General features: G+C 44.1%; 1 protein-coding gene across 1 annotated transcript in view; it reads right to left on the bottom strand.

The window, feature by feature from the left end:
* Positions 1–12471, bottom strand: part of LOC140645735 (E3 ubiquitin-protein ligase RBBP6-like) — a 63932-nt gene extending 51461 nt beyond the window's left edge. Inside the window, 9 exon segments of the mRNA XM_072849201.1 lie at positions 207–310; positions 1051–1220; positions 2077–2216; positions 3057–3153; positions 3274–3362; positions 4267–4311; positions 4893–4957; positions 7598–7717; positions 12306–12471. Of these exon segments, the coding sequence (XP_072705302.1) occupies positions 207–310; positions 1051–1220; positions 2077–2216; positions 3057–3153; positions 3274–3362; positions 4267–4311; positions 4893–4957; positions 7598–7717; positions 12306–12471 (996 nt within the window).
* Positions 12472–14147: the final 1676 nt, after the last annotated feature.

Here is a 14147-nt window from a genome sequence, read left to right as displayed (position 1 = left end):
TTAAACAAAAGTGTGACCTGAATGTGCCAGATTGTCTCTAAAGAGCTGTAAGCTCCTGGAACAACAGGTAATGTACTTGAAAGGTACAATTAGTCTTATTCAACTTCGCCTTGCTTAAGGAGGTGTAAATTAGTCTTTTCTTCCCTTTCAGCTTTTTACAAATAGACTTTTCTTACAAACAGTTGATGTAAAAGTCATCACCTTACCTTGCGTAGGGCCTTGTTGGCAATTAAAGCATCCGGAGAAACATCACTCTGATGACACGTTGGGCATGTGTGTTCCTCAGATGCCAGTAATGCTGTTCTAATACCTGTGTATGTTTAGAATCATTCAAACAGTTTTTAGCCAAACAGAGGAAATTTTGGGGGTCTTAATCAAGTATAAAAACACGAATATGGGTAATGGGTGAATATGGTCTTGAATGGAAAGCATGAAGCTATACGTGTTCAATAGTGTAAAAAATTTTAGTATGCAGCAAATAACGAGACAGTCTTGACATTGCACTATTGCAACATTTGAAGATGTAGAGTAGGCTGTGTCTCGATGTTTCGACTAGTCTTCTTTCCACTATCTAGTACAGTGAGAAGTCACCAACCTCCAGGTTAATGAATAAAACACGTCTCAAAAAACCATGAGTAGGTTTGAGTTCTGAAGGTTTGAACCAGCTCTCCCGTGGAGAAGAATGTGGATTAAATGCCTAACTCTGCGTTTGCTGCAGACCACAGGAAGTCACCAGAGTTGGCTATGCAGTTTTTTAGGAGAGAAAGGCTGTGGACAAACTAAATGCATTCGATATCTAATACTGTCATCACCTGCACAATTATGCGCTCTTCTCGTACTCGTCCTTCTGCATGTAAAGAGGCTTTCACTAGGTACTAAGCTTTCTGCTTTTTTTCTTTTTCCCTTTCTAGGAGAAGAGTCCTTTCCTGTTCAGGGTATACTTAAGTATTAAATAGAGCTGGTAACAAAGTCATGCCATTATCTCCTCTTTCTGCTTTCAGAAGATCAGCTGTGATGTTTTGAATTAACAAACGTGGGAGTAACACTTACAGTCATCACAATAACTGTTTCCACAGCAGGGAATAACAGCTGCATCACTCATTAAGTCGTTACAAAGCAGACATAACAACTCTTCTGGAATAAGGTCATCTGCGGAGGAGGAGGACGGCTCCTCTGGTAAAAATGGACGCTTCTCCTTCTTTCCTCTGGCATAAGCTTCCCTGGAAGGGGGTGGGGAAGGAAAAAGGAAAAAGTTAAACGTTGGTAAAGGAAAACTCTTCCAAGCTTTGGATTCTATCAAAGGAAGAGAACAGCTGCAGTTCTCCTCCCTCCACATCAGCCTTCTACAACGTAGGCATTTAGTTTAAACTACTTTTCTATAGCCACAACACAATTTTCCTTCTGCAGAACTCTCCCATTCATTGGATCAACTAAGAAATTAGCTCAGACTAGAAAAACAATTGTTTGACAGCTACAAATCAGGTGAGAAGGATCCCACCTCTCCTTTGCCAGAGGGTAAATGTAAACTGCAGGCTCAGGATACAGTTAGTCTCCGAGTAAGGACATTTTACAAATGGAAGAACTCTATGTTACAGCTTCTACAAAAGGAGATCCATGACAGAAAAACAGAGGTGCTACCAAGTGCATTTTAAAGCCGCCACTCTCGTCAGCACACAGGAGTATTTTCTTAGGTTATAGCAACTACTCGATAAGAGGGGGGGGAAATCTCAGTCCAACTGCTAGTTGACAAATGTTGCAAGAAGCCTTTGAAACATAAACCAGAAGCAAAACGAGCTTTCAAACAGAACGACTCCACTGTAAACACTACTGAAATGTTTTGCAGAAGTACAGATTCTTAGCATACCACCAGTTTAACCCAGGTCCAGGGCCGTGAACAGTAGGACCACCCTATTGTAATATTAGAAAGCATCACGGATTTTATGGTTAAGAGACAATGACAATGCTTCCTCCCCTGTAACTACAGAGGTTGGCCAACTTGGTTGCATTGCCCCTCAGACATTCACGCGTGGTTTCTCTCATTCACTTTTTGGTCAGTCCACTTAAGTCCATACTTACGCACTAATAGCTGGTATTGCATATTTCCCAGTGCTTGTCAGCATGGCACCCTTTGTAGTGGGGTCTTTCACCTCCATCATGAAGCTCCTGGGAATTCCTGTGCTCTTTTTAATTCTGGGAACAGGCTCAACATTTTTGTCCTGTTAAGAAAAGAAATGCAGACATAGCTCATCTTAAGACCCACACTTCAAATGACATTGCAATGATTATTTTATGCAGCAAAAGCCTTCAGGGATCTCCTTTTACCTAGCGTCAGGCTTGCTCAACTGAAATACTTATTTTCCTAAAGGAATATAGCCAGGATGTCCCAAAGGCTTGAGCAGTGTTTTGAACTCATTCGACATGCTTTGGCTTCACTTCAGGATCCCTAAGGGTGAAATACCCCTTAGCTCACCACCCACTCAGACAAGAGACACAAACCCGCTCCTCCTCCAAAGCGCAATTCCGAGCGAGAGCTTCATTCGGTGCTCTGAATCACTCACTGGGGAAACTTATATTCACCCTATCCATACGAAGGTTGAATTCGTACCTCATGCATATGCATTCAGTGACTTAGGTCAAATGGCATGAATGCTCAGCCAGAGACTGGTGTAGTTAAAAGAGGCAAATATTCAATAGATGGCGTCAACAGAAACACCATGGGTTTATACGGAATACTAAAAACTGTGAACTGTCATCAGAAAGAGTCAAAACCAGAAAACTTTCCAGTAATAGTGAAATATATAAAACTAAGCATCAAAGCTGACAGAGAACGATCTATGGACATATTTAACGTCAATGACCTAGAAAAAAGAAAATGTTTCATTTCTATTTCCAGGTTTCCCTTGAATTTTGAAGGGCTTTGCAACATTGCCATCTAGCCTCTCTATTTCACCCCAAGAGAAACCAGTCTTAATAGCAGTGTTCATGCATTTGTTACCTAACTGCCAAGGGAAACACATTAAAAACAAACTACCACCAGAAGTCCCCCACAATCTTACCCCATGTGTTGGGCAGTTCTTTATATAGTGGCCAGGTTTTCCACAACGGAAGCAAGTATATGATGGTGGAGGTGGACCCAAGGGTTTCTTCACGTAACTAAAAGTTTTTTTGGGAAAAGAAGAGAAAGGCATGCATGTGTCTCTCTTGTTAAAACAAACACCTCCAGGATTTTTTCCAGAATCTTCAAAGAACAGATTTGACATTATCCACACTTACTTGATGGGATCATACTGGTGGCAAGACTGTATCATCACAGCTTTTACTTTGTCTTCTTCGGGAGCATTGGCTTCAGCCAGATTGGCAGTCTGTTGAACAAGGCATTGTTTGACACACGCATTAGAAATGCGTTTAAGCCCACACAGCCAAAGACAACCCCACTCACCCAGTCCTGTAAAGAGCACAGCGCTAGCTGAGGTTGCATGAAAACAGCTGCTTCTATAAAATACAGCTGCCCTGGAGATGTTCTGGGGAGTCCTTACGCCATTACAAGGTGTTTATGTGCCTGTTCACCTCCTTGAGAAGAGCATTCTTGGGCACTCAAAACCTTCGGCTCTGTTTGTACCTCACATAAAGGCTTGTGTCACCAATACCATTTTCTTCCAAGTGGACTGAAGATATGTGTAGAAAAAAATATATTATCCAGATTTTTAAACTGATCTTTAAGCTCCAGACTGTTTGAAGGAGAAGATATACTACAATTTATGAAATTGTGCAGCATCCAAAGAATGGATCTATAAATGCAATAAATAGAAATGCAGAAATGGCCACACAAGCGTCCATGCCCCAGAAACACCTCTAATTCGGCTGTTGCAAAGCCCCCTGAAATGTCCATCACTTACAGCCAATTAAATTCTTCTCTGAAAATTGTGTTAGTTTCCAATGCAACATTAACGAAATGTATGAAAAACAGTAAAGAGCTTCTGAAGTGCTGCTTCTTTGTGTCTGGAAGATGAGTAATACCACAACATGACGTTGAGGCTGATAAGGTGCTCCCCTTCTATCTTCCCAAACTGGCAACTACTCTTTACAGGACGGTATCAAAATATACAGACATTTCAAACTGAAAAGAAATACTTTAAATTCTTAAAAATCAAATTAAAGTTTTGTTCACATTACAAGAATTATCCAGCTATGGATCACAGTATAAGATTTAAAACTACAAACCAAACACTTTTTTTCTTTAAGCACTTGACGAGAATATAGATATACCTTAATAAGCTGGGCCAGAGAAATAGGGGCAGAAGAGTCATCAGTCTGTTTCCAAAAAAATAAACACACATTCATGTTCAACAGATATTCATATTAAACACATATTCATATTCAAACACAAAAGCTAAGTGATACACTGTGAAAATGTAAAAAAATACTCCAAACCATTTTTATGGCAAGAAAGAAAAAGTGCACAACAAGCTATACAGACAGACATAGCACTAGCTATGGACAGGCAGATGTAGAACATGGCACCATGTTCAGTTGTGCAAACCTTCAACCTGCATGATCCAAAAACCATCATACATTATCTGTACAACACAAAGTCAGTCAGGAAATATTCTAGCGTATTCCATACGAAATACAATGCATTACTAGGCACAAATACCAATATTCACAGGAGAACTGTGCAAATGAGGGCATTACTCAGTTTTTACTATGCTGAATCAAATGCATTGTATTTACAACATTTCTTTTACTGTAAAACTATCTTTTACTGTATCTTTTACTGTATCTTTTACTGGAAAATATCTACTAAGGTAATGTGTGGAAAATTAATACAAGGCTACATTGTTTAGAATGAAGAACTGTGTAGAAAAAAAGGCTGAGATTCTGTTTTTACGTACTGCTTTTGATGTTGCACTCACTGGCTCACTTCGACTTCTAGAAGAAGAAAGAAAGGTGATCAGAACTTAAAATAAGGCACTTGTACCCAACATAAAGCAGTGAAACAGATTCTAAAACCTGAACATCAAAACATTCTGTTCTGATACTGAATGTGGACATTTATACGTATACAGACACCGTCCTCTCTTGGTACATGCAGTGCAACTAAAAAAAACCCCCAAAATCACATTTCTACTTTGTCACAAATTACTCCAAGACTGACAGATACAGAACACAACAGTGCAAGCAAAGTCCTCAGATATTTTGTCTCTGCGACTAAGTATCAAAAGTATGAAGTCTCTACTAGAGTTTTGTGTTCTTAAATAATCAACCATGAAAGTACAAAGGTAACTTTAGCCAATCCGTATATCCCTAGCATTACAAGTAGGTACCAGACAGAGTACTTCAGTTTCTAAGAAAGAATAGGGAGGCTCTAGACACTTTGAAGTGCAAGTTTACTGAAAAGAAAAAAATCAGCCATCTGACAAAGAAATAACAAAAATGTCAGCAGCATCGTCTTTACAACAGTGTTTCTCTGTGGAAGCCCAAGCACTCTGTTCAGATATCTACCATATTTAGCCATGAAAGTGCCAAAATGTGCTAAATGTGTTGCATATGCTATACTGACTAAAAATAGGCGCAGAAATCTCACCTGAAAGCAGTTCCTACGATTTTTGAGAAAAAAAAAGGTCTTAATTGCCTGAATCTGCTTTAAGATAATCTTGAAAATGCTACAATATCGTAGGAAATAGTTATTCCATTTGAAAACTTGCTGAGATTCCACGTACTCATTGATCTGTGTCTGCATGCTACTCATCACCAATCAGACATGCAACCATTGATAGTGTTAACAAACTATCATCCAAACGGTTACATCACTTTTGTAACATTTGATGTTACAAAGTTACATCCTCCAAAGTGTCCCATGAGCAGAGGCAATTCAAAGGCTGCTGTGGAATTGATGTGCAAACAGAAAGGCTCATGCTTCCTGCCACTGCGAGAACACCACCAGGCTCGCAACTACAGCCACCTGCCTCCTGAAGGTGAGCAAGTACAAGGAAATACCTTAGATCACCACACAATGCCTTCTTCATCCATGTACCTTGAAGGACATACTACAAAGCGAGAAATGCGTTTTTGAAGTCCTCTCCACCATTACAGCATACATCCCTCATGCCCAAACATTCACCACTCCTCCAGCTGGTTCTGCAGTGTTTCCAGCTGAAGGAACAGAAAGCCAATCTGCCTGCTTCATTTGCAACGCTGGAACAGCAGTGCCATTCTTTCCTTATCCCCACAGACAGGGATTTATTTGGTCTTTGATGCTAGCAGCATCTCTCCTCTCCTTTCAGGGCAGCAGTACCATACTAGGAGAGGGGGCCACCCAACCGGAAACGGAGGATGCGTTGACAGGACAGCACTAAGCAGACGTACCTAAATGAACCCCCAAAACAAGGCCATGTTTATAAGCTCAAGGCTGTGGCGTCCAGCATTACTAGGGAGTGCCTGAAAGCACTGCAACGACTACTGCAGTAAGATGCCCAAAGTTTACACATACAGCCACATAAATTCAGGGCTTTTTGCTTGCAAATGCTTCATGGGTACCAGGATGCTGCTGTACTGTTTGTTCAAGGCACACTGTAACTCATCAGTCTACTTTCTTTACTGAGAAGCAACATCAGAAAGGCATGGCAAAACCACAAGCTAATACTATCTACTCATTGTGGTGGAGAGGCATATCTTGAAGAAGGCTGGAAAACATGACCATTCAAACAATGCTAATGCAGCTGATAGAGAACTGGACTGTAGGAATACAGAAATGACAGCAATAATCCCCGAGTCAGGATGGCATTTGAATAGCTGTAATTTTAATCAATACACCCGATTCTCTGTCCTCCAAACAGCTTAGGAATACAGAATTAAATCCTGGAGCACGCATATCAGCTTAGGGTAAAAACCGACCTGGAAAGAGAACTCGTAACATTTGGTAACGTGCTAAACTGCTTACTGAGGTTCAAGTTTGGAAAGGATTAACTACTCCTTCATCGTACTTGCAGAAAAGGCAACATGCTTTAGGATAGCATTCTTCTTCTCTTGCCGGAAACAGGCATTGTGTTTAGGAAACTAATAGGAATCACTTAGGAATGCAACTTCTTGTTTGCCTGGTTCCCCAGCTGGCAACCCTTGGTCTTTCCTCAATAGCTAGTATGCACAAAACCCAGATTTGGGGCGTAAGAATACCTGCCATATCCCGCCCCGCCTACTGCAAATGCAACACCGAGAATCAGACTCTTCTGAGATGGGAACAATTCTCAGTTTACACTACAATGCCTATCTGTCTGTACTATAAAAGCACTAAAAGCAAACACATATGATGAGGAATCTCTCCATGTAGAGGAAACAGGATCTACAGCTTGGGTCTCAGAAAAATCAACCCCAAGAACAAACCCAAAAACTCCTCTTCAAAGTTACCATTGTTGGAGTTTGAACCCCATGCCCCAGCAGGCCTAAAAATGTAACTCTCCTTTGGGACAGGTACAGTAAAATCTACCCCATGACAACAAAAACTAACGGCAGCTTTAACGAGAAAGATACAGTCTGAATGCCTCTGTAAACTAATACCCATCCAAAAAGTTCACACATTGGAACCCCTAACAAAGAATACCATGCTTTATGGATACTCACATAACATATGTTTTGCTGGTAGCTTTAACACCTCCTACAGGGATTCTTCTAACAATTACCGATGAGTTCCTAGGAATCAGGGCATTATCATCTGTGTATTCTGAAAACAACACAAACACAGAAAAACACATGAGTCAGTTCGTAAGAGTGTATATTAATATGTCATTACATAGCACTTCACAGAATCCCTTTCAGATTAAAAAGCAAAATGGTCTAGGTAACATCACGCCTTTATCGTCTCAACTCACTAACAGGACATTTCAAGAAATCCTCAGGTCTGAGAATCAAACACAAGCAGCAACATCTTTTCCATGTTGTTAAAATAGTTTGAACGCCAACAGCAAAATGGCCTCACAGGTCACTAAAGGAGAGCCTGCTACTGCATGAGGTTCTTTCTTGACCTAGCTTAAGTTGCTTTTGCTGCGCCGTTGCTTTCATAGCTGTTCACTAAAAACGATTCACCCATGAAGACTGACAGAACACAGAAGACAGCCTGCCATCTCTGTCTATTTCCTGGAGCTTAATCCATCAATAGCCACACTTCTCAGCTGCTCACTGCTTTACATTGACATGGAAACACAACTGGCACTGTTAGACGTTGGATCACAGAGATTCTGGAGATTTTTGAGCTTGCTTTCACAAGTACGGCAGAATTGGCTCCAACTGAGCTGGTATCTCCTCTCTTAAGCTAATCATCTAGTTTGAATCAGCCCAAGGGACGTGGATTCTTTTGATGCACTTTCTGCAGAGCAGAGAGACTCAAACAAAATTGCTTATGAAGACAGCCCTGAAGAGCCTTTCGAAAACAGCGTGTGCCTGAAGCTATCCATGCTTTGCCTTGGCTTACACCATGTTAGTCTTCTGAAGAGGAGGAAAGCCTTCTGACCTTTTCTGTAAGGCCCAAACAAAAAAACCCCACAACTCCCTGAGACACTTGGACTGAGTCAGCTTAAAACGCAAAGATCTCTCCATCAGAATGGTTTGTATATTGTACTTACACGAGCTGGCTGTGACTAAATATTTTAAAGCACTATCAGCAGCCATTCCCTGTAATCTGCCTACAGCTGTACATACTAAAAGCCCTTAACTTGCAAACCGAATCAGAATGATGGTCTGAAAACCAAAGGTGCTGTATCTCCAGTCAAGCTCTGTCAGGGCAGTTTTGCTCAGTGATCACAGGCAAAATAGGAATATGTCACAATTTATGCTCCCTTTTTCAGTATATTATTCGTATGGGCAGGAACCTCTCTTAGACCAAAACATACCTACCAGAACACATTATTTCAACGACACAATGAACGTTTTACTTCTATTTCCAAATGACAGAATGCTTCTTCAGAAAACCGAGAAATCATTTCGCTGAAACTAATTCCTGATCTTGGCCCCTAAGAAACCGAACAGCAAGCTTCCTCTGCAATTCAGAGCAGTTTCAAACTGTCGGAGAAAGGACACTTAATGATGAAAACAGAAGCTTTTACAGAAGTCGTATCCTAAAACCAACCCCTAGAGCTCTTCTCAAAAGGAAAATCTGACCATCACACAGCCACCTGTCAAGAAAGGCCTGCACTGGGAGTCGGTGATGGAGGAGGAGCTCAAACAGTACTGAGGCCCAGACAAACAACTGGGAGATCATGCCAGCTGCAGTCCTAGAAGCCCAAAGCAGCTGTTTCTACCTGCTGAACAGAGTCATGCAGGCTATTCTCTGTGGTCCAGATCACAAACCACTGGCTTAAGATCAGAGTCCCATTGCGGTTTGGGTTGTTTTCTTTTTTTCTGTATTTTGCCTGAGAAGCAGAAGAGCACATTCTCCAAGTGTTTTGTGTCAGAAAGTTACAGGGCAGGAAAGAGTACTCAAAACCCTGAGTTCTGGAGTTCGCAGTTCTTCCACAATATTGTGAGAACATCTCTTCTAAAAGACAGGTCAAGACATTCAGGTCAAATTCAAAGGAGGCAAGTTGAAAGGCATCATTCTTGAGCATAGGCCTTTGGAAGGGAATTCTGCCTTTATAGAACATGCCTCTTATAGCAAGCACGGAAGAGGACGCACACACCCCCCTGCCCTTTAAAATAGGTGCTAACCATCCATTTTGCCTTGCCAGCATCTTCAAAGGAGTCCATCATATCATTTTTTTCCACTGATATTTACAGTCCTGTTTACTTTTTGCTTATATTAGCATTCCTTCTACTACTAGATTTCCAGTAGGAAAAGTAACAGTTCCTGACTGCAAAATGTTAGATTATTCAAAAAATCTGAACAAGTAGGCCATCTTCACTCAAGGTTCACTTTGTTCTTTCCAAGATCATTTCAACATTCAGTCAGGACTCCTGCACAGACAAAGTTATAAAAAACCAATACTTTATGTCCGCATGTAAGAATTCCAAACATCCCATTTAGGCAGAATATCCGGGTTGAGTTTTTCCCTTTCTCTTCTGAAGGTGAGTTGAAGCATTTACATCTGATTAATAAAAACTGAAATTCACGGCTATGCATAGCAACCAAAAATTTGGCATACATATATCTGACACTGAAATGTATTCTCTAGCTTTGCTCTGAAAACCACTGGGGGATTTTTGCATTTTCACATGGAAAACAGCCTTACAAAAGCTTCAATAAGCATCTGTGTCACTCATATACCAAGTTTAAAATTTTATCCTCATTTTACAAAGGTCAAGGTGCAACACAACCTACCTAGAGGAGGATCTTGTCACTGTTAAACAAGAGTGATGCTCTTTAAGGTATGAAAGATACTCCTCCTTTGACTTCACCTGTAGGCAACACCACATTTAACAGAACCGAGCCAAGCAGATGCTTTTTCTTCTCTGCATTCTGATCACGTATCAAAACAAAGCCACACACTGTGCAAAACTGGTAGTATGTATAGTAGAGTAACACTTTATGGGGTAACATATTTAGGAGCATAAATTGTTCCTCTACAACTTTGCTTTCTGTTCCTCACCTGCTATAACAGAATTCAGGTGTTTCGCCTATTTCAAAACATTTTTTCTTTGGGTGATAATAATCGGGCTCCATCACAGTTTATTACCATCCAGCATTCTGCTTTTAAGGCTCTGTTTTACACAGACCCAACTGTTACAGGAGTGACAGCGGCCAGGTGGCCATTCAGCCTGCTAGCACTTGTGAACCTGAAAGTACATTGGCAACTGCAGACCAAATTCACAGACCATTCTGCAGCAAAGCCCTTGAAGCCAATTAGACATTTTTCAAAAGCTCTTGACAACTGTATTCAATACTACATGAAGAATTCAAGACTGATGAAATGTATCTCTACCTGCGCATGTCATGCAATCCAAGGGCATCCCTAAGACCCCTAACATTGTGCTCTTAAGCCTCTTCACGGACATTCTCCTGAAAACAGTTTCAATATCTGCAGATAAACAGCGAGCTTTAGGTCCAACTACTTTAAATGCGAGGGCTGAAGTTACAGTTACCGCAGAGTACATATTGTTCTGTTTAAGTTTCAATACATCAAACAGGAAGAGAACAAAAACCACTAGTACACATTGGAAAGAAAAGACTGTTGTTACAGTGTCACAGAACCAGAGGGGGGGGAAAAAGAAAAAAAAAAGAAATCTAAAGTTTAAGGAATGGAAACACTTTACAAGTCTTTCTTTCTGAAAAGTCACATCCCAACATTTTTCATCACTTTCAAACTTATCACGATGGCAGGTTACCAAACTGAAACATCATACTAAGTAATACGAAACCATTATCATCTCTGAGAATCAAGCACCATTTATTCAATTTAAAGAATTTGTGACTTCTTTAGGAATGTTTCTTATGTATATCCACCATAAATGTTCCGCCATAAAACTGCAGTACTGCCCTGATATGGTTAACACGTAGTAGCAGAATAAAAAACCACGGTTAGAAATGAATGATGAAATGATGCTCAATAGCGTCTGAATGACAATGTCTTTGTTGTAGAAAAGGAGCTATATTAACAAGACATTCCAAAGTGTAGTTTAGATACAGAGAATACTCATGTGCAAGATGGCTTTAAAGGGTCTGCATAGATTATAACTCCCAGATACACTCTTCATCCAAAATGTTGCTAGTGAGCAGTTTCTGCAACAGCCACAAAACCGGTTTTCCAGTGCAGTGGAGTCAAACAAGTTGAAGACAAAATTAAGTCACCAAACCCATTTTTTGCTTCTAATTAGCCATCTGTTCTATTTCCATCACTTTCAGCTTTCTCCGCCAGATCTCAAAGAAATCTGGCAACTTTGGTATTATAAGATATCCTCCCACACTTCCTTATCATTTTACCTAGAAGAATTCCAGGAAACCAAAACTTTTGTAAGCACTACACATCGTACATTAAGCACGTATTCTTCTACGCCTAGCTCGCGTCTAAAACACAGACCTGAAGGCAGCTGTCAGAACATCAACTACAGAAGAACAGCTCTGTGAGGCCCCCAACACAAGACACAGCTACCGATCGTGGCCGAATCACATTATCGCTTCGCACACCACTTAATCCCCGGCACCGCTTGCCCTCCCAGTCCCCTGCCTGCTGGCAGGATGGGCCCCAGACTGACTCACGCTACGTGGGGACAAGCCACAAAGAGCAGAGTGCAGCTCCCACAGGTCAGGGCTGCTGCAGTGCGGTCTGTGATGCCGCCAGTCAGTCGGACCCCGATGCCCCGCACCCACTGTCCCTACGCACCTTCTTTGGTCTGGGCATTGGTGATCTGCAGGTCGCAGTGGGTCGCCTTCAGCTTCTCGCGGCTCATGATCTGGCGCTTGAGGTCGCACAGGGAGATGTGGAGGCCGTTGAAGGTGACCGTATCATAGTTCAGCTTCGAGGAGAACTTGTAGTGGACGCACGACATGGTTGGGGCTAGGTGGTGCCTGCTCCACAACGGCGTCTACCGTGGCAGAAAGTGCTGCGGCCTCTGCACCAGGTTACGGCTTGCGGCAGCACGGGGAAGGGCCCACCGACGGGGCCAGGGCAAGCAGCACAGGCTGAGGTGGAGTGGGCCGAAGGCAATCAAAGGCAATGGCGCTCAGCCTCCGCTCCCTCTCTCGCACGCAGCGCTCCCAGGTCTGACTGCTCGCTATGGCGACTCAGGAGACTCTGCCTCAGCGTTCCGCCCAGGGGCTTCCCGGTCGACAACCGCATGGGCCACCACGAGCGCGTCACTGCGCGCTCACAATGGCATACTGCACCCAGGTGCTGGCGGAATGATCGCCATGGGGACGGAGGCTGTTTGCCCCAAACAAACCCCACACTGACCAAGCGCCACGGCAAGTACAGCAGCAGGCTCCCACTCCTCCTGGAGCTCCTGCCCTCCAGGTAACCCCCCAGCCACTCTGCCTGCCAAAATCTCACCCCATCACCCCTCTTCGCTTCCTCCAACACAGAGCTTCCCTCTCCAGCTGCCGATGGCAATGGAGGTGCCCAGCGTGAGATTCACCGTTCCAGCCATGCCTGCACAAGTCACTGCCTGCGTGCTGCCCTCTGTTCCAGGGCTGACGGTGTCCTCTGAGCCTGCCCAGCTCCACCCCATCACCTACCAGCTGGGGCAGGCCAGCGTCTGGCAGGGGGTGCCAGGGCCCCTGGGGGCCCCGGGGCAGCTGCTGCAGCTCCCCCATTTGCTGCCGCTGACCCCTGTGGCTGCTCCCTGTCCCCCTGCCTATGGCTGGGGACAGCAGGTGGTGACGGGGACGCTGGTGCCCCACCAGCCAATGGGGCTGAGGCCCCAGGTCATGGTCCAGGGGGAGCCCCTGTACCCAACAGGCTCCCGCCCGATGCACGTCCCTGCCCACCCCGGCCCCCCACCACCCTGCCGCCCCCCGGCTCAGCATTGGGTGCAGGGCCCCCCTGTGCTCCACACCCTGCACGGCAGCGCCCAGAACCAGTCAGAGGCCTCCACCAAGGACGGGGTGGCCATCGAGGACAGCATCCCTGCTGCCAGCCCCCACCAGTCCGCCCTGGCTCCGCTCACCAGCAGAACCACAACAAAGCCCAAAGGTGAGTCTTGAGGGGTACCAGAGCCCGCAGGTGGACAGCCATGCTGAGGAAAGCTTGTATAACCCTGGGGTTGGGTTGGCTGGCTTTGTTTTTTCAGCAGCGGTGACCAACCTGGCAGCCCCAGGGAAGCCCACAGACCTGTCCGACCAGGGACCAGCCGCCTTTGCCGAGGCCTTTGCTGAGCAGGCAGAGGACACCATGGTCAACCCTATGCTCACCTGGCTCAACAACGCGGACATCGAGGACACCTTCCCCGATGTCCCTGACAGTCCCAGCTTGACCGCCTTCCTCCATGAGCTCCCTGATCTCTCCAAGTATGTGGCGGAGGGCAGCGGCACCAAGGAGCGAGCAGTGGTTGCGGGGCTGGGGAACAGCGACGACACCATCCCTGATGTCCCCGACATGACTGCCTTCCTCAACGAGCTCCCCGACCTCTCCGAGTACGTGGTGAAGGGCAGCTGCCCCAAGGAGTGAGTGGTGGCTGCGGGGCTGGGGGACAGTGAGGACACCATCCCTGATGTCCTTGATTTCCCC

Source organism: Ciconia boyciana, unplaced genomic scaffold (assembly GCF_034638445.1).
Source record: "Ciconia boyciana unplaced genomic scaffold, ASM3463844v1 HiC_scaffold_37, whole genome shotgun sequence".
In the NCBI taxonomy this organism is placed as follows: domain Eukaryota; kingdom Metazoa; phylum Chordata; class Aves; order Ciconiiformes; family Ciconiidae; genus Ciconia; species Ciconia boyciana.
This window is presented reverse-complemented; position numbering and strand designations above follow the sequence as displayed.